Source organism: Hyperolius riggenbachi, chromosome 8 (genome assembly GCF_040937935.1).
Source record: "Hyperolius riggenbachi isolate aHypRig1 chromosome 8, aHypRig1.pri, whole genome shotgun sequence".
NCBI classification, from domain to species: Eukaryota; Metazoa; Chordata; class Amphibia; order Anura; family Hyperoliidae; genus Hyperolius; species Hyperolius riggenbachi.
Genome location: NC_090653.1, coordinates 280335525 through 280351051, shown reverse-complemented (window position 1 = coordinate 280351051; position 15527 = coordinate 280335525). Strand labels below are relative to the sequence as shown.

General features: G+C 49.7%; 1 protein-coding gene across 1 annotated transcript in view; it reads left to right on the top strand.

The window, feature by feature from the left end:
- LOC137528584 (histo-blood group ABO system transferase-like) overlaps positions 1 to 15527 on the top strand; it is a 107999-nt gene that overhangs the window by 40097 nt on the left and 52375 nt on the right. Inside the window, exon 2 of the mRNA XM_068249925.1 lies at positions 5394 to 5469. Within this exon, the coding sequence (XP_068106026.1) occupies positions 5394 to 5469 (76 nt within the window). The remainder of the gene's footprint in view (positions 1 to 5393; positions 5470 to 15527) is intronic.

The following is a 15527-nucleotide window of genomic DNA, read 5'->3' as shown; positions in this document are numbered from 1 at the left end:
GTACTAGCAATTTGCGATTTGTAGTGGGTTCCAGGCCTGAGAGGTGTAAGGCCTAAGACTAGGGATGATCCATGAGATGCAAATATTTCCGAGTTCATGCAGGATTATGTACATTTTTATGCAAATATATGCTGCTTGAAAATGGACCAATCAATTTAAAGTAAACCTGAGATGATAAAAGGAAGTGTGATGGGGGAGCAAGTGCGGCCGACCTGCGTCTGTGCCGAATGGCCAAATTGCTGGGACCCATAGCGGAAGATGCATGCGGTGGAGGAAGACAGCGAGGGACCGATTAGCCTGAAGGGGTCCGGAGTAGAAATGGCCCGAACCTCCGATTTTCGGTTTGCGAACCGGGTTCGCGAACTTCCGCAAAAGGTTCAATTCGCGCGAACTTTCGCGAACCGCAATAGACTTCAATGGGGATGCAAACTAACTAGAAACATTTATGCTGGCCACAAAAGTGATGGAAAAGATGTTTCAAGGGGTCTAACACCTGGAGGGGGCATGGCGGAGTGGGATACACGCCCAAAGTCCCGGAGAAAAATCTGGATGTGACGCAAAGCAGCGTTTTAAGGGCAGAAATCACATTGAATGCTAAATTGCAGGCCTAAAGTGCTTTCAAACATCTTGCATGTGTATACATCAAACAGGGAGTGTAATTAGAGTACTGCTTCACACTGACACACCAAACTCACTGTGTAACGCACCGCAAACAGCTGTTTGCATAGTGACGGCCGTGCTGGACTGGTGCGCACCATGACGAGAGTGCAGGCCGTGGTGGTTTTCAAGCCCATATGGTTGCCGGGCTGTGGTAGCTCAATGATAGAGCAACAGTGACCGTCCAGCTGATCAAATTTGGTCTGTCCACAATGAAGCAACGACCTTATTATCTTCTTGTATGCAGGTAGGTATAGGTAGGTGCCCCAGTATAGGTAGGTAGGCATAGGTAGGTTCCCCAGTAGTTAGCTAGGCATAGGTAGGTGCCCCAGTATAGGTAGGTAGGCATAGGTAGGTGCCCCAGTAGTTAGCTAGGCATAGGTAGGAGACCCAGTATAGGTAGATAGGCATAGGTAGGAGTCCCAGTATAGGTAGGTAGGCATAGGTATGTGCCCCAGTAGTTATCTAGGCATAGGTAGGAGTCCCAGTATAGGTAGATAGGCATAGGTAGGAGTCCCAGTATAGGTAGGTAGGCATAGGTAGGTGTCCCAGTATAGGTAGGTAGGCATAGGTAGGTGTCCCAGTAGTTAGCTAGGCATAGGTAGGAGTCCCAGTATAGGTAGATAGGCATAGGTAGGAGTCCCAGTATAGGTAGGTAGGCATAGGTAGGTGCCTCAGTAGTTAGCTAGGCATAGGTAGGTGCCCCAGTACACACACACACCAAACTCACTGTGTAACACACCGTAAGCAGCTGTTTGCATAGTGACGGCCGTGCTGGACTGGTGCGCACCATGACGAGAGTGCAGGCCGTGGTGGTTTTCAAGCCCATATGGTTGCCGGGCTGTGGTAGCTCAATGATAGAGCAACAGTGACCGTCCAGCTGATCAAATTTGGTCTGTCCACAATGAAGCAACGACCTTATTATCTTCTTGTATGCAGGTAGGTATAGGTAGGTGCCCAGGTGTATAGGTAGGTAGGCATAGGTAGGTGCCCCAGTAGTTAGCTAGGCATAGGTAGGAGTCCCAGTATAGGTAGATAGGCATAGGTAGGAGTCCCAGTATAGGTAGGTAGGCATAGGTAGGTGCCTCAGTAGTTAGCTAGGCATAGGTAGGTGCCCCAGTATAGGTAGGTAGGCATAGGTAGGTGCCCCAGTAGTTAGCTAGGCATAGGTAGGAGTCCCAGTATAGGTAGGTAGGCATAGGTAGATGTCCCAGTATAGGTAGATAGGCATAGGTAGGTGCCCCAGTAGTTAGCTAGGCATAGGTAGGTGCCCCAGTATAGGTAGGTAGGCATAGGTAGGTGCCCCAGTAGTTAGCTAGGCATAGGTAGAAGTCCCAGTATAGGTAGATAGGTATATGTAGGAGTCCCAGTATAGGTAGGTAGGCATAGGTAGGTGTCCCAGTATAGGTAGATAGGCATAGGTAGGTGCCCCAGTAGTTAGCTAGGCATAGGTAGGAGTCCCAGTATAGGTAGATAGGCATAGGTAGGAGTCCCAGTATAGGTAGGTAGGCATAGGTAGGTGTCCCAGTAGTTAGCTAGGCATAGGTAGGAGTCCCAGTATAGGTAGGTAGGCATAGGTAGGTGTCCCAGTATAGGTAGATAGGCATAGGTAGAAGTCCCAGTTGAGGTAGGTAGGTATAGGTAGGTGCCCCAGTAGTTAGCTAGGCATAGGTAGGAGTCCCAGTATAGGTAGATAGGCATAGGTAGGTGCCCCAGTAGTTAGCTAGGCATAGGTAGGAGTCCCAGTATAGGTAGATAGGCATAGGTAGGAGTCCCAGTATAGGTAGGTAGGCATAGGTAGGTGCCTCAGTAGTTAGCTAGGCATAGGTAGGTGCCCCAGTATAGGTAGGTAGGCATAAGTAGGTGCCCCAGTAGTTAGCTAGGCATAGGTAGGAGTCCCAGTATAGGTAGGTAGGCATAGGTAGGTGTCCCAGTATAGGTAGATAGTCATAGGTAGAAGTCCCAGTTGAGGTAGGTAGGTATAGGTAGGTGCCCCAGTAGTTAGCTAGGCATAGGTAGGAGTCCCAGTATAGGTAGATAGGCATAGGTAGGAGTCCCAGTATAGGTAGGTAGGCTTAGGTAGGTGCCCCAGTAGTTAGCTAGGCATAGGTAGGAGTCCCAGTATAGGTAGATAGGCATAGGTAGGAGTCCCAGTATAGGTAGGTAGGCATAGGTAGGTGCCCTAGTATAGGTAGGTAGGTCGGGTCTGGCTGGCACAGTAATAGCAATTACCAAGGTCCAGCTGCAACAGATAGGGCTGTATAATGCAGTGTCAGTGGGCAACACAAAAAAAAAAAACACATCAGGAGAACATTAGCTCTCAAAAGAGCTGTTGAGGGGTGCTATTTTAGCAATAACAATCAGCCAGGAGCAAGTTAACAAGCCTACAACAGCCTAACTAATCTTTCCCTATGAGAGTCTGCCAGAAGCTGTCCCTTCACTAATTACTGCAGGTACACGAGTGAGTGTAATGGCTGGCGCTGCCTGCCTTTTATAAGGGGGGGGGGGGGGGGAAGTGGCTCCAGGAGGGAGTGTAGCCTGATTGGCTACAATGTGCCTGCTGTAGAGGGTCAAAGCTGACCCTAATGGCGCACTGTGGGGGCGAACCGAACTTCCGCGAAAGGTCGCCTTCGCTGGCGAAAGCGAACCACCGAAAGTTCGCCTGGAACCGTTTGCCGGCTAACAGTTCGGGCCATTTCTAGTCTGGAGCCCCAGGTATGTGTATATATATATATATATATATATATATATATATATATATATATATATATATATATATATACAAACTTTTTTTTATCAACTCTGGTACACTTTAAATCTTGGTGGAACTTGATTGGTGCATTTTCAAGCTGCATGTATTTTCATTAAAAAATGACCTATTCCTGCATGGACTCAGAAATATTTGCATCTCATTGATCATACCTATGTGAGACCCACTAGAGACTTGCCCGAAGACACCTTACTTTTTTACTTGAGCTGGGATTTGAACCCTGATCAAAGGCTCAAATCCCACATCAACAGCAACAGCCTTACCCAGGGCCGCACCTAGACTCCTGAGGCAAACTTGTGAGGATGCGCCCCCTGCCGCCGCTCATCCCCCCACTCGCCAACCAATCGGAGACCGAAGCGTAGCGTCCACTGCTCTGTTTCCCTCCCTGCTTGTCGTATCACGTCCTCTGCTTGGTCTATTGCAGCAGGGCTGCAACAAAACGGCCGCCGATGTCTGCAAATGCGCTGGTGGGCATTTTCTTGTAGCTCTGCTGTAATAGACGGAGCGGAGGACACGATATGACAAGAAGGGAAGGAAACAGAGTGGGGGATGCAGCGAAACATACCCAGGACTGCCATGTCTGGGTGGCCTTTCTTCCAGATGGGCGGCGGTAAGGCGGTCGGTGGCAGGCCAGGTGCACTCTTCTCTTCATGGCGCCACCCCCACACTTCTGCCACCTGAGGAAGCTGCGTCACCCTGCGTCATGGGTGGGATGGCCCTGACCTTACCAGTATGCTATCCAGCTGACCCGTGAGGAGATGGACTAGTCTAAAACCTGCTCACATGGCCCTGACCTTACCAGTATGCTATCCAGCTGACCCGTGAGGAGATGGACTAGTCTAAAACCTGCTCACATAATACCACCCACAAACACATCAAACACAGCTTGAATTTTTTTCTTTAATAAATAAATGAACGATCCTAACATTATAGTCCCTTTCAGGGGCAAGCCCAGGATTTTCAAGGTGGGGGATTCCTTAAAGGTTTCCCAACCAACCACGCACAATGCAATATAATAATATGGTAGGGCATCATCCTGGGTACACATAATGCAATTTCCCGTCCGACTGACAGGATCTGACGATTATTCCCTAAATGTCCAATCTGCTCCCGATCGACAACGGAATCGATCAGGAGCAGTTTGGATACAGATAATAATGAGGACGGCTGACATTGGTAATGAATGGGAAAGTGAAGCATGTTAAGTTCCCCAGAGCTGCTCCATGCTCTGTACACATGCTGCTGCTCCATGCTCTGTACACACACTGCTGCTCCATGCTCTGCACACATGCTGCTGCTCCATGCTCTGTACACACACTGCTGCTCCATCCAAAGTCAACTGTAGCAGGGAAAGAAAGTGGGCAGTGCTGTGAGCTGCAGGATACCTGCAGATACTCTGGTGACTTAACTTGTGCCTGTCCCCAGACACTGCAGCAGCCCTGATCTGAGGGGGGATTCTGGGCAGCTGTAATCCCCCCCTGCATTTGCCTATGCCTTTGTTTGATATTTTCCCATCATCATCTATTTTTATATCTTGTATGAAATAGGAAGACTCCTTTGTATTCCATGGAATTGAAATCGGAAATTGGCATTTTGGATCGTAATTCGGAAAACGGAAATCTGAAATTGTAATTCCATGAAATCCGATTTACCACAACTCGGTAATTTTAGCTCAGTCACAGGACTCAGAAGTATTGGACCAATCAGAGGATGCAGAATTTTTATGCAAAAATCGGATCACTGCAGTAATTTTACATCAATCACAGGACTGATTTTCCGTTTTTCCGATTTTCTCTTTTTTCTTTTTCCCGACCCCTGAAAGTGTCCATAGATGTCCCAGCGCAGTTGTAATAGATGGAGGTAGGGGGTGCGTCCTTGTTCTGTGGGGCGGTGGAAGATCTGCAGTTGTTTAACTGGAGTGAAAGATGGATGTTTGAAATTTGAGATATGTTTTCTGTCCTTCCAGATGACAAGAGATGGAGAAAGAAGCCGTTTTTCCTTTTAATCTGTCTGCTGCTCATCCTGCTGTGCTCACTTATCTGGTAAGATAACACCTCCAAACATCACATCCCTGCAAGGGACAATTACCACCATGTCCTGGTCCCGAGGGTTGCCTCAATGGTTGATGGACTTTATTGTTAGTGGCCACCATGTGCTGGTCCTGAGGGTTGCCCCAATGGTTGATGGACTTTGTTGTTAGCGACCACCATGTCCAGGTCCCGAGGGTTGCCCCAATGGTTGATGGACATTGTTGTTAGTGACCACCATGTCCTGGTCCCGAGGGTTGCCCCAATGGTTGATGGACTTTGTTGTTAGTGACCACCAGATCCTGGTCCCTAGGGTTGCCCCAATCAGTGACCATGAAAATAGGATGGAAAACCCTGCAGTGTGGAGTGGACTGGATGGGATAGTACTGGATGGAGGGGCAGGGACCAAGGTGACAAACTGTGGACTGGACTGGCAATGAATAAGATGACAGCCTACAGACTGGCAGGGACCAGAATGACTGCACACTGGACATGTAGGGACCAGGATGACAGTTTGCAGACTAGACTGGCATAGACCAAGATGACAGATGGGAGATTTGACTGGCAAGGTCCAGTATGAAAGACTTTGTACTGGAGAGCCAGGGGCCAAGATGACAGACAGTTTATTGTAGATATATCACGCATCTTTATGCCGAATGGTAAGTGCTGAAACTTCATCACGATAAAAGGTCAGGGTTAGAGGAGTTGTCAGGGTCACATTGGAGTCTATGGGCTGCTGTTTCCATAATTCTGTCTGTTCCCACACACAGTATTGTCACATGCTTGCATGGAAAGTCCCTACAACTCTGGGGACATGTAAAAGATATTTTTTTTAAACACATGGCTTCTTAGGATACACTATGACAGTTTTAACTGGCAAATGTTTAAATCCTGATGGGAACGTCTGATTATTGCGTTCATGAGTTCATTATAGATTTATAAAGACTTCTGGAGAACAGTGATAAATGCTTTCTGGGTTGCAAAACTATTTCTATAGTGTTGGGACTCTACCAGTCCCAGTGGCGGACACAGCCAGCAGTGGGCCCCTGTGCAAAATAGTAATTGTGGGCCCCCTATGACCGGCAAAATATGGGCGTGGCTACAACCTGCGGCGCGCAAAGCGCGCCGCAGCAAAAAATTGTGGATAGAGCCGCGGCAAAAAAATGGGCGTGGCAATGACCGGATGAGGGCGGAGCTAACTGTAACTTAAAGCGAACATGGGGTGAGGGTTTATTTCCTTTTAAACAATACTAGTTGCCTGGCGGCCCTGCTGATCTATTTGGCTGCTGAATTACACCAGCAACAAGCATGCAGCTAATCTTCTCAGTTCTGACAATATTGTCAGAAACCCCTGACCTGCTGCATGCTTGTTCAGGGTCTATGGTTGAAAGAATAAGAGGCAGAGGACCAGCACGGCAGCCAGGCAACTGGTATTGCTTAAAAGGAGAGAAATATGGCAGCCTCAATATTATTCTCACCTCAGGTTCCCTTGAAAAGTGCAACGCAAAGACAGTGGGCCCAAGTTTTGGTGACCCTTTCCCCAGAAAATTCACATAATTGTGCAGGTTTTCTCAAGAAAATACACATATATGCCCAGAAAATACGTGCAATCATGTCGGCAGATATGCCCAGAAAATACGTGCAATCATGTCGGCAGATATGCCCAGAAAATACGTGCAATCAAGTCGGCAGATATGCCCAGAAAATACGTGCAATCAAGTCGGCAGATATGCCCAGAAAATACGTGCAAACAAGTCGGCAGATATGCCCAGAAAATACATGCAATCAAGTCGGCAGATATGCCCAGAAAATACGTGCAAACAAGTCGGCAGATATGCCCAGAAAATACGTGCAATCATGTCGGCAGATATGCCCAGAAAATACATGCAATCATGTGGCAGACCTGCCCAGAACATACACCTGCTAATATAAATAAAACAAAAACATTTACTCACCTGCAGCAGCAGACCTCCTGTCCCAGCCTCCATCCGGCGCGCAGCTCCCATGGGTGGTTGGGTGGATAGGTAGCCTAGTGGGTGGGTGAGTGGGTGGGTGGGTTGGTAGCCTGGTGGGTGGGTGGGTAGGTAGCCTGGTGGGTAGGTAGCCTGGTGGGTGGGTGGGTAGGTAGCCTGGTGGGTGGGTAACTAGCCCGGTAGGTAGGTAGGTAGCCCGGTGGGTGGGTAGGTAGGTAGCCTGGTGGGTGGGTGGGTGGGTAGGTAGGTAGGTAGCCTGGTGGGTGGGTTGGTAACTAGCCCGGTAGGTAGCCGGGTGGGTGGTTAGGTAGGTAGCCTGGTGGGTGGGTAGGTAGGTAGCCTGGTGGGTGGGTTGGTAACTAGCCCGGTAGGTAGCCGGGTGGGTGGTTAGGTAGGTAGCCGGGTGGGTGGTTAGGTAGGTAGCCGGGTGGGTGGTTAGGTAGGTAGCCTGGTGGGTGCGTGGGTAGCCGGGTGGGTGGGTAGGTAGCCTGGTGGGTGGGTTGGTAACTAGCCCGGTAGGTAGCCGGGTGGGTGGTTAGGTAGGTAGCCGGGTGGGTGGTTAGGTAGGTAGCCGGGTGGGTAGGTAGGTAGGAAGCCTGGTGGGTGTGTAGCCGGGTGGGTGGGTAGGTAGGTAGCCGGGTGGGTAGGTAGGAAGCCTGGTGGGTGGGTAGGTAGCCGGGTGGGTAGGTAGGTAGCCGGGTGGGTAGGTAGGAAGCCTGGTGGGTGGGTAGGTAGTCTGGTGGGTGGGTAGGTAGGTAGCTTGGTGGGTGGGTAGGTAGCCTGGTGGGTGGGTTGGTAACTAGCCTGGTAGGTAGCCGGGTGGGTGGTTAGGTAGGTAGCCGGGTGGGTGGTTAGGTAGGTAGCCGGGTGAGTAGGTAGGTAGGAAGCCTGGTGGGTGGGTAGCCTGGTGGGTGGGTAGGTAGGTAGCCGGGTGGGTGGTTAGGTAGGTAGCCGGGTGGGTAGGTAGGAAGCCTGGTGGGTGGGTAGGTAGCCGGGTGGGTAGGTAGGAAGCCTGGTGGGTGGGTAGGTAGCCTGGTGGGTGGGTAGGTAGGTAGCCTGGTGGGTGGGTAGGTAGCCTGGTGGGTGGGTTGGTAACTAGCCCGGTAGGTAGCCGGGTGGGTGGTTAGGTAGGTAGCCGGGTGGGTGGTTAGGTAGGTAGCCGGGTGGGTAGGTAGGTAGGTAGCCTGGTGGGTGGGTGGGTAGCCGGGTGGGTGGGTAGGTAGCCTGGTGGGTGGGTTGGTAACTAGCCCGGTAGGTAGCCGGGTGGGTGGTTAGGTAGGTAGCCGGGTGGGTGGTTAGGTAGGTAGCCGGGTGGGTGGTTAGGTAGGTAGCCGGGTGGGTAGGTAGGTAGGTAGCCGGGTGGGTAGGTAGCCGGGTGGGTAGGTGGGTAGGTAGCCGGGTGGGTGGTTAGGTAGTTGGGTGGGTGGTTAGGTAGGAAGCCTGGTGGTTAGGTAGGTAGCCGGGTGGGTAGGTAGCCGGGTGGGTGGTTAGGTAGTTGGGTGGGTGGTTAGGTAGGAAGCCTGGTGGGTGGGTAGGTAGCCGGGTGGGTAGGTAGGTAGGTAGGAAGCCTGGTGGGTGGTTAGGTAGTCGGGTGGGTAGGTAGGAAGCCTGGTGGGTGGGTAGGTAGGTAGCCGGGTGGGTAGGTGGTTAGGTAGCCGGTTGGGTAGCTATCCGGGTGGGGGGCCCGACTCCTATCCTCCCTCCCTCCCTCACCTCGGGGGGCCCCCTCCCGATATGCGCGGCGGGAGAGCGAGCGAGCAGCAAATGCAGGAAGTCTTCAGGGCTCTCCAGGCATCCGCTAGAGGCCCAGCCGCTGAGTCTCCAATATGTCTCCAACTGGAGACATATTGGAGACTAAGCGGCTGGGCCTCTAGCGGATGCCTGGAGAGCCCTGAAGACTTCCTGCATTTGCTGCTCGCTCGCTCTCCCGCCGCGCATATCGGGAGGGGGGCCCCCCGAGGTGAGGGAGGGAGGGAGGATAGGAGTCGGGGGGCCCCCCGGGGAATAAAATAATAAAAAAAAAATACTTAATGGGCCCCTGAAGAAAACGGAACTTCAGGGGCCCTCGTGCGGCGGCATGGCCTGCACGGCCGTATGTCCGCCACTGACCAGTCCACTGTCAGGCAGATCGTGTACAAATGGAGGCAATTCAATGGCTTTGCAGCTGTCCACAGGGGTGATCAATCAACAAAGACCACTCTGGACGACACCAGAGACCCCATGAGGGTAACATCTAAAGAACCAATGGCCTCTCTTGCATTGGTTAATGTCATTGTTCATGAGTCACTCATGAAGATAATAGTCACCATGACACCAATGGAAGATGTGGGGCTTCCTAGAGTGGCTATTGGTCTTCACAAGACTGTCACATAATGGTAGGGTTGCTCGTAATCGAAATTATGAGTAGCACTTACTGGCTGCGGGAGGGGGGGGGGATAACTTACCCATGACGCTGCCTATAGCCGATGTACTCCACTCGCATGCCACATCACTCCCATGCTTCCTCCTTCAACCCGGAAAAGGGTACGATTAATTTTGATTATGAGCAACCCTAGATGAGGGTCAGTAGGCGACTAATCCTAGTGGGCAAATAAAGGTCAATGGGCCTCTAAACCTAGTGGGCAGTGGACTACCTTTGCTGAGCTTGAACACCAGGTCACGACCCTTCGAGGTTAGCCTCACTGATAAGAAGAAACGGACAGTGAACCCTTCAGTGTGGAGAGGGTAAGACTTGGAATAGAATGAGGGGATTATTAACTGACAGAGGAAGGACTGGTGGAGGGCAGGAATGGACTGAAAGTGATTAATCAAGGTTATGAACAAGAGTGAGGGCAACAGGTCGAGGACTGAACAGGCACGCTAGTAGGGCAAGGTTGCAGATAACAGACTAGGGTCTGGACTAACAGACTGGTAGGACAAAGTTCACTGTAACAGACTGTGGCCTGGTCTGAGGGGCTAGCAGCACAAGGTCAGCTGTAACTGGCTGTGGTCTAGTATGACAGGTTGGTAGGAGAGGACCAAGGGAAGTAGGGCACTGCCTCTGACCCAGGAGACCTGGGCTCCCTAACACTACAGGCTGGTCTACTGAGCGCGCCCTTAGTAGCTGAAGCTTTGAAATGCTTTGAGTCTGGCAGGAGGAAAGTGCTGTACAAATGTTGGAATTATTCTTTTTTATTAACAAAGGTACAGCATCACAGGGGCACAACTGCAAATCATGGGGCCTCCCAGCAAAACAGCAGTAAATATCATAAAAAGGTTCGACAGCCTCAAAAAACGCAGTCTTCTGCTGATAGTACGATTGTTGAGATGATAACTGTAGGGGACCTAAATCTTCAGTGCAGTACCAGGCGGTGTATTTGAAGGGTTCAACAATACGATGGATTTCATCTTGGGAGAAGACCAGTAGTATAAAAGGTTTCCATTTTTTGAAGAAGCGTTTGCCCCCTTTCTCCTTATGAAGAAGAGCATCATATCTATCCATGGTATAGAGAGTAAACATTTCCTCCGTTACATCTTGGATGGTAGTAGGAGTACTAGGATAGATTCATCTATTAAAGATGGCTTTGCGTGCAGCAGCAAGGGTGACATGCAAGATGTCAGGTCTTTTGGGGGTTTTGGAAGAACCAGATGGTGGCGGAATAGTAGCATGGAACAGATATAACACTAGGGGCCTGATTCACAAAGCGGTGCTAACAGTTAGCACGCTGGTGAAAAGCCCTTTATCACACCTAGGGCTTGATTCACAAAGCGGTGCAAAGTGTTTGCACGCCTGTGAAAAGCCCCTTATCACGCCTAAACTCACTTTAGGCATGATAAGAAGCAACTCGCGCGAATTTTCCGCGCGCAAAGTTTTGCGCGCGCAACCGCGCACGCGCGCAGCGTCCCCGCTTCGCGCGAAGCTCCCATTAAGCCCTATGGGACTTTGCGCGGAAACTTCGCGCGAGTTAGAGCAAAAATCGGTGTCTTTTAGGCGTGATAACTGGGTTATCACCGCTTTGTGAATCGAGCCCGATAAGTTTAAGCACCAACTGGGTTAGCACCGCAGTGCACAGCTGATCAAAAGTTTTGCGCTATCAAAGTCTGGTGTACTTCGCATAGAGTTTAATGGCGCTGCTTTGCGTGCGGGACTTTGCGCGTGATCTAAACGTATCTAAACTTATCACGCCTAAACTTATCACACCTAAACTTATCACGCCTAAACTTATCACGCCTAGGGCTCGATTCACAAAGCGGTGATAACTCAGTTATCACGCCTAAAAGACTTTAGGCGTGATAACCTTTGCACCACTGAGTTATCACCGATTTTTGCTCTAACTCGCGCGAAGTCCCATAGGGCTTAATGGGAGCTTCGCGCGAAGCGGGGACGCTGCGCGCGCGTGCGCAAAACTTTGGGCGCGGAAAATTCGCGCGAGTTGCTTCTTATCATGCCTAAAGTGAGTTTAGGCGTGATAAGGGGCTTTTCACTGGCGTGCTAACTGTTAGCACCGCTTTGTGAATCAGGCCCCTAGGGCTCGATTCACAAAGCGGTGATAACTCAGTTATCACGCCTAAAAGACTTTAGGCGTGATAACCTTTGCACCAGCAAAGTTATCACCGCTTTGTGCTCTAACTCGCGCGAAGTTTCCGCGCGTACGTGCGCGCGCAAAGTCCCATAGGGCTTAATGGGAGCTTCGCGCAAAGCTTTGCGCGCGGAAAATTCGCGCGAGTTTCTTCTTATCATGCCTAAACTGAGTTTAGGCGTGATAAAGGGGTTTTCACAGGCGTGCAAAGTGTTTGCACCGCTTTGTGAATCAAGCCCCTAGGGCTCGATTCACAAAGCGGTGCTAACCCAGTTAGAGACTTTGGGCTTGATTCACAAAGCGGTGCAAAGTGTTTGCACGCCAGTGAAAAGCCCCTTATCACGCCTAAACTCACTTTAGGCATGATAAGAAGCAACTCGCGCGAATTTTCCGCGCAACAGCGCACGCGTGCGCGCAGCGTCCCCGCTTCGCGCGAAACTCCCATTAAGCCCTATGGGACTTTGCGCGCGCACGTACGCGCGGAAACTTCGCGCGAGTTAGAGCAAAAATCGGTGATAACTCAGTGGTGCAAAGGTTATCACGCCTAAAGTCTTTTAGGCGTGATAACTGAGTTATCACCGCTTTGTGAATCAAGCCCTTTAGGCGTGATAACCATTGCACCATGCTGGTGAAAAGCCAGTTTAGGGGCTCGATTCACAAAGCGGTGATAACCCAGTTATCACGCCTAAAAGACTTTAGGCGTGATACCCTTTGCACCACTGAGTTATCACCGATTTTTGCTCTAACTCGCGTGAAGTCCCATAGGGCTCAATGGGAGCTTCGCGCGAAGCGGGGACGCTGCGCGCGCGCGTGCGCGGTTGCGCGCGGAAAATTCGCGCGAGTTGCTTCTTATCATGCCTAAAGTGAGTTTAGGCGTGATAAGGGGCTTTTCACTGGCGTGCAAACACTTTGCACCGCTTTGTGAATCGAGCCCATCACACCTAAACTTATCATGCCTAAACTGAGTTTAGGCGTGATAAAGGGCTTTTCACCAGGGTGCTAACTGTTAGCACCGCTTTGTGAATCAGGCCCCTAAAAGGCCTGATTCACAAAGCGGTGCTAACAGTTAGCACGCTAGTGAAAAGCCCTTTATCACGCCTAAACTCTGTTTAGGCATGATAAGTTTAGGTGTGATAAATTTAGGTGTGATAAGTTTAGGCATGATAACTTTAGGTGTGATAAGTTTTTAGGCGTGATAAGTTTACGCGCCAACTGGGTTAGCACCGCAGTGCACAGCTGATCAAAAGTTTTGCGCTAGCAAAGTCTGGTGCACTTTGCATAGAGTTTAATGGCGCTGCTTTGCGTGCGGGACTTTGGCCTCGATTCACAAAGCGGTGATAACCCAGTTATCACGCCTAAAAGACTTTAGGCGTGATGACCTTTTCACCACTGAGTTATCACCGATTTTTCCTGCTCTTCGCGCGAAGTTACCGCGCGTAAGCGCGTTCGTGCGTACGCGCGTGAGAGCGCGCGCAAAGTCCCATAGGGCTCAATGGGAGCTTCGCGCGAAGCGTCGGGTGTTGCGTGCGCACTTACGCGCGTACGCGCGGCAACTTCGCGCGAGTTTCTTCTTATCATGCCTAAAGTGACTTTAGGCGTGATAAGGGCCTTTTCACCATGGTGCTAACACTTTGCACCGCTTTGTGAATCGAGCCCTTTGTGCGCGATCTAAACTTATCTAAACTTATCATGCCTAAAATTATCATGCCTAAACTTAGCATGCCTAAACATAGCATGCCTAAACTTATCATGCCTAAACTGAGTTTAGGCATGATAAAAATGGTTATCACGCCTAAAGTCTTTAACTGGGTTATCACCGCTTTGTGAATCGAGCCCTAGATCTTTATTATGATGACCACATTTCAATCATGTAAGGAACCAAGAGACCTGATCCTAGAACCTGGCTATCTTGGGACACTACAAGCAAACAGTTTATCAGCACCATGGAAATAGAACATATGATCACTGCCGAGAATGAACAATGTCCAAAGTCCACAAAATTAGTATTAAGAAGTCAGCGCAGATGAAAGAGGAATAAATACAGTTAATAAAACTTCTCCAACCTCACAACCTCACATGGCCTCGTGGCCAACCATCACTAGAAAAGAGTAAGAGGGGCTTACCAGCTGCCAACAACACACATTATAAGGTTGTACTGTATGTCTCGCATTCAGTGGTAATCCTAATGAATCTCAAGCAGATATGGATTCCACCACTCCCTAGCCCAACTAGAGTGTAAAAGACCCGCAGGGGACCACGACTCAGCTAGAGCAGCCTCTAGGCGATAGTTGGAAAATCCTGAGGTCTTAGGTACCAAGTCCTGAACATGTCGTAGCATACATGCTAAATTATAGTGTCATATGTTAGGTAAGGCAAGGCCACCCAGGCTCTTAGGAAGTTGTAATCTACTGAGCTTGATTCTGGGCCATTTATTCCTCCATAGGAAGTTGGAGGTCGCTATATTTAGAAGCTGTATGTCAGTGTGTTTCAACAAGAGGAGGCAGAACCTGCAGGGGATAAATTAACCTCCTGAATGTGACTATCTTGATTAGAGCTGCTCACCTGATAGGTTGATGGGCAAATTGGTCCAGGCCCGTAGTTGGGCTATGAGTTTTTGGATAAGCGGGGCAATATTAAGGTTATAAAGGGAATGAGGTTCTTTCCCTACTAAGATTCCCAAATTAGTGATGGGGCCTTTAGTTATTTTGGCACCTAGGAAGTCAGCAGGAGGGACATCCAAATCAGGTGAACGGTGTAGGAAGTACAACAGTTTGCATATATGCCTCTCTCTTGTCAAGGGACCAAAAGTAATGGGACAGAATAATAATCATTAATCAAACTTTCACTTTTTAATACTTGGTTGCAAATCCTTTGCAGTCAATTACAGTCTGAAGTCTGGAACGCATAGACATCACCAGACGCTGGGTTTCATCCTTGGTGAGGCTTTGCCAGACCTCTACTGCAGTTGTCTTCAGTTCCTGCTTGTTCTTGTGACATTATCCCTTCAGTTTTGTCTTCAGCAAGTGAAATGCATGCTCAATCAGATTCATGTCAGGTGATTGACTTGGCCATTGCATAACATTCCACTTTCCCTTCAAAAACTCTTTGGTTGCTTTAGCATTATGCTTTGGGTCATTGTCCATCTGCACTGTGAAGCGCCGTCCAATGAGTTCTGAAGCATTTGGCTGAATATGAGCAGATAATATTGCCCGAAACACTTCTTAATTCATCCTGCTACTTTTGTCAGCTGTCACATGATCAATAAATACAAGAGAACCAGTTCCATTGGCAGCCATACATGCCCACACCATGACACTACCACCACCATGCTTCACTGATGAGGTGGTATGCTTAGGATCATGAGTAGTTCCTTTCCATCTATTTTCTTCCCATCCCTCTTATACAAGTTCATGTCCCAATATTTATGGACCTGACTGTATGACACGGCCTCTAAGGACCGCCTTGGCAGTATCCCAGTAGAGAGGAGGAATTCATTTATGGGGGGCATTATCATCACAGTACTCCAACCACCAAAAGTGCG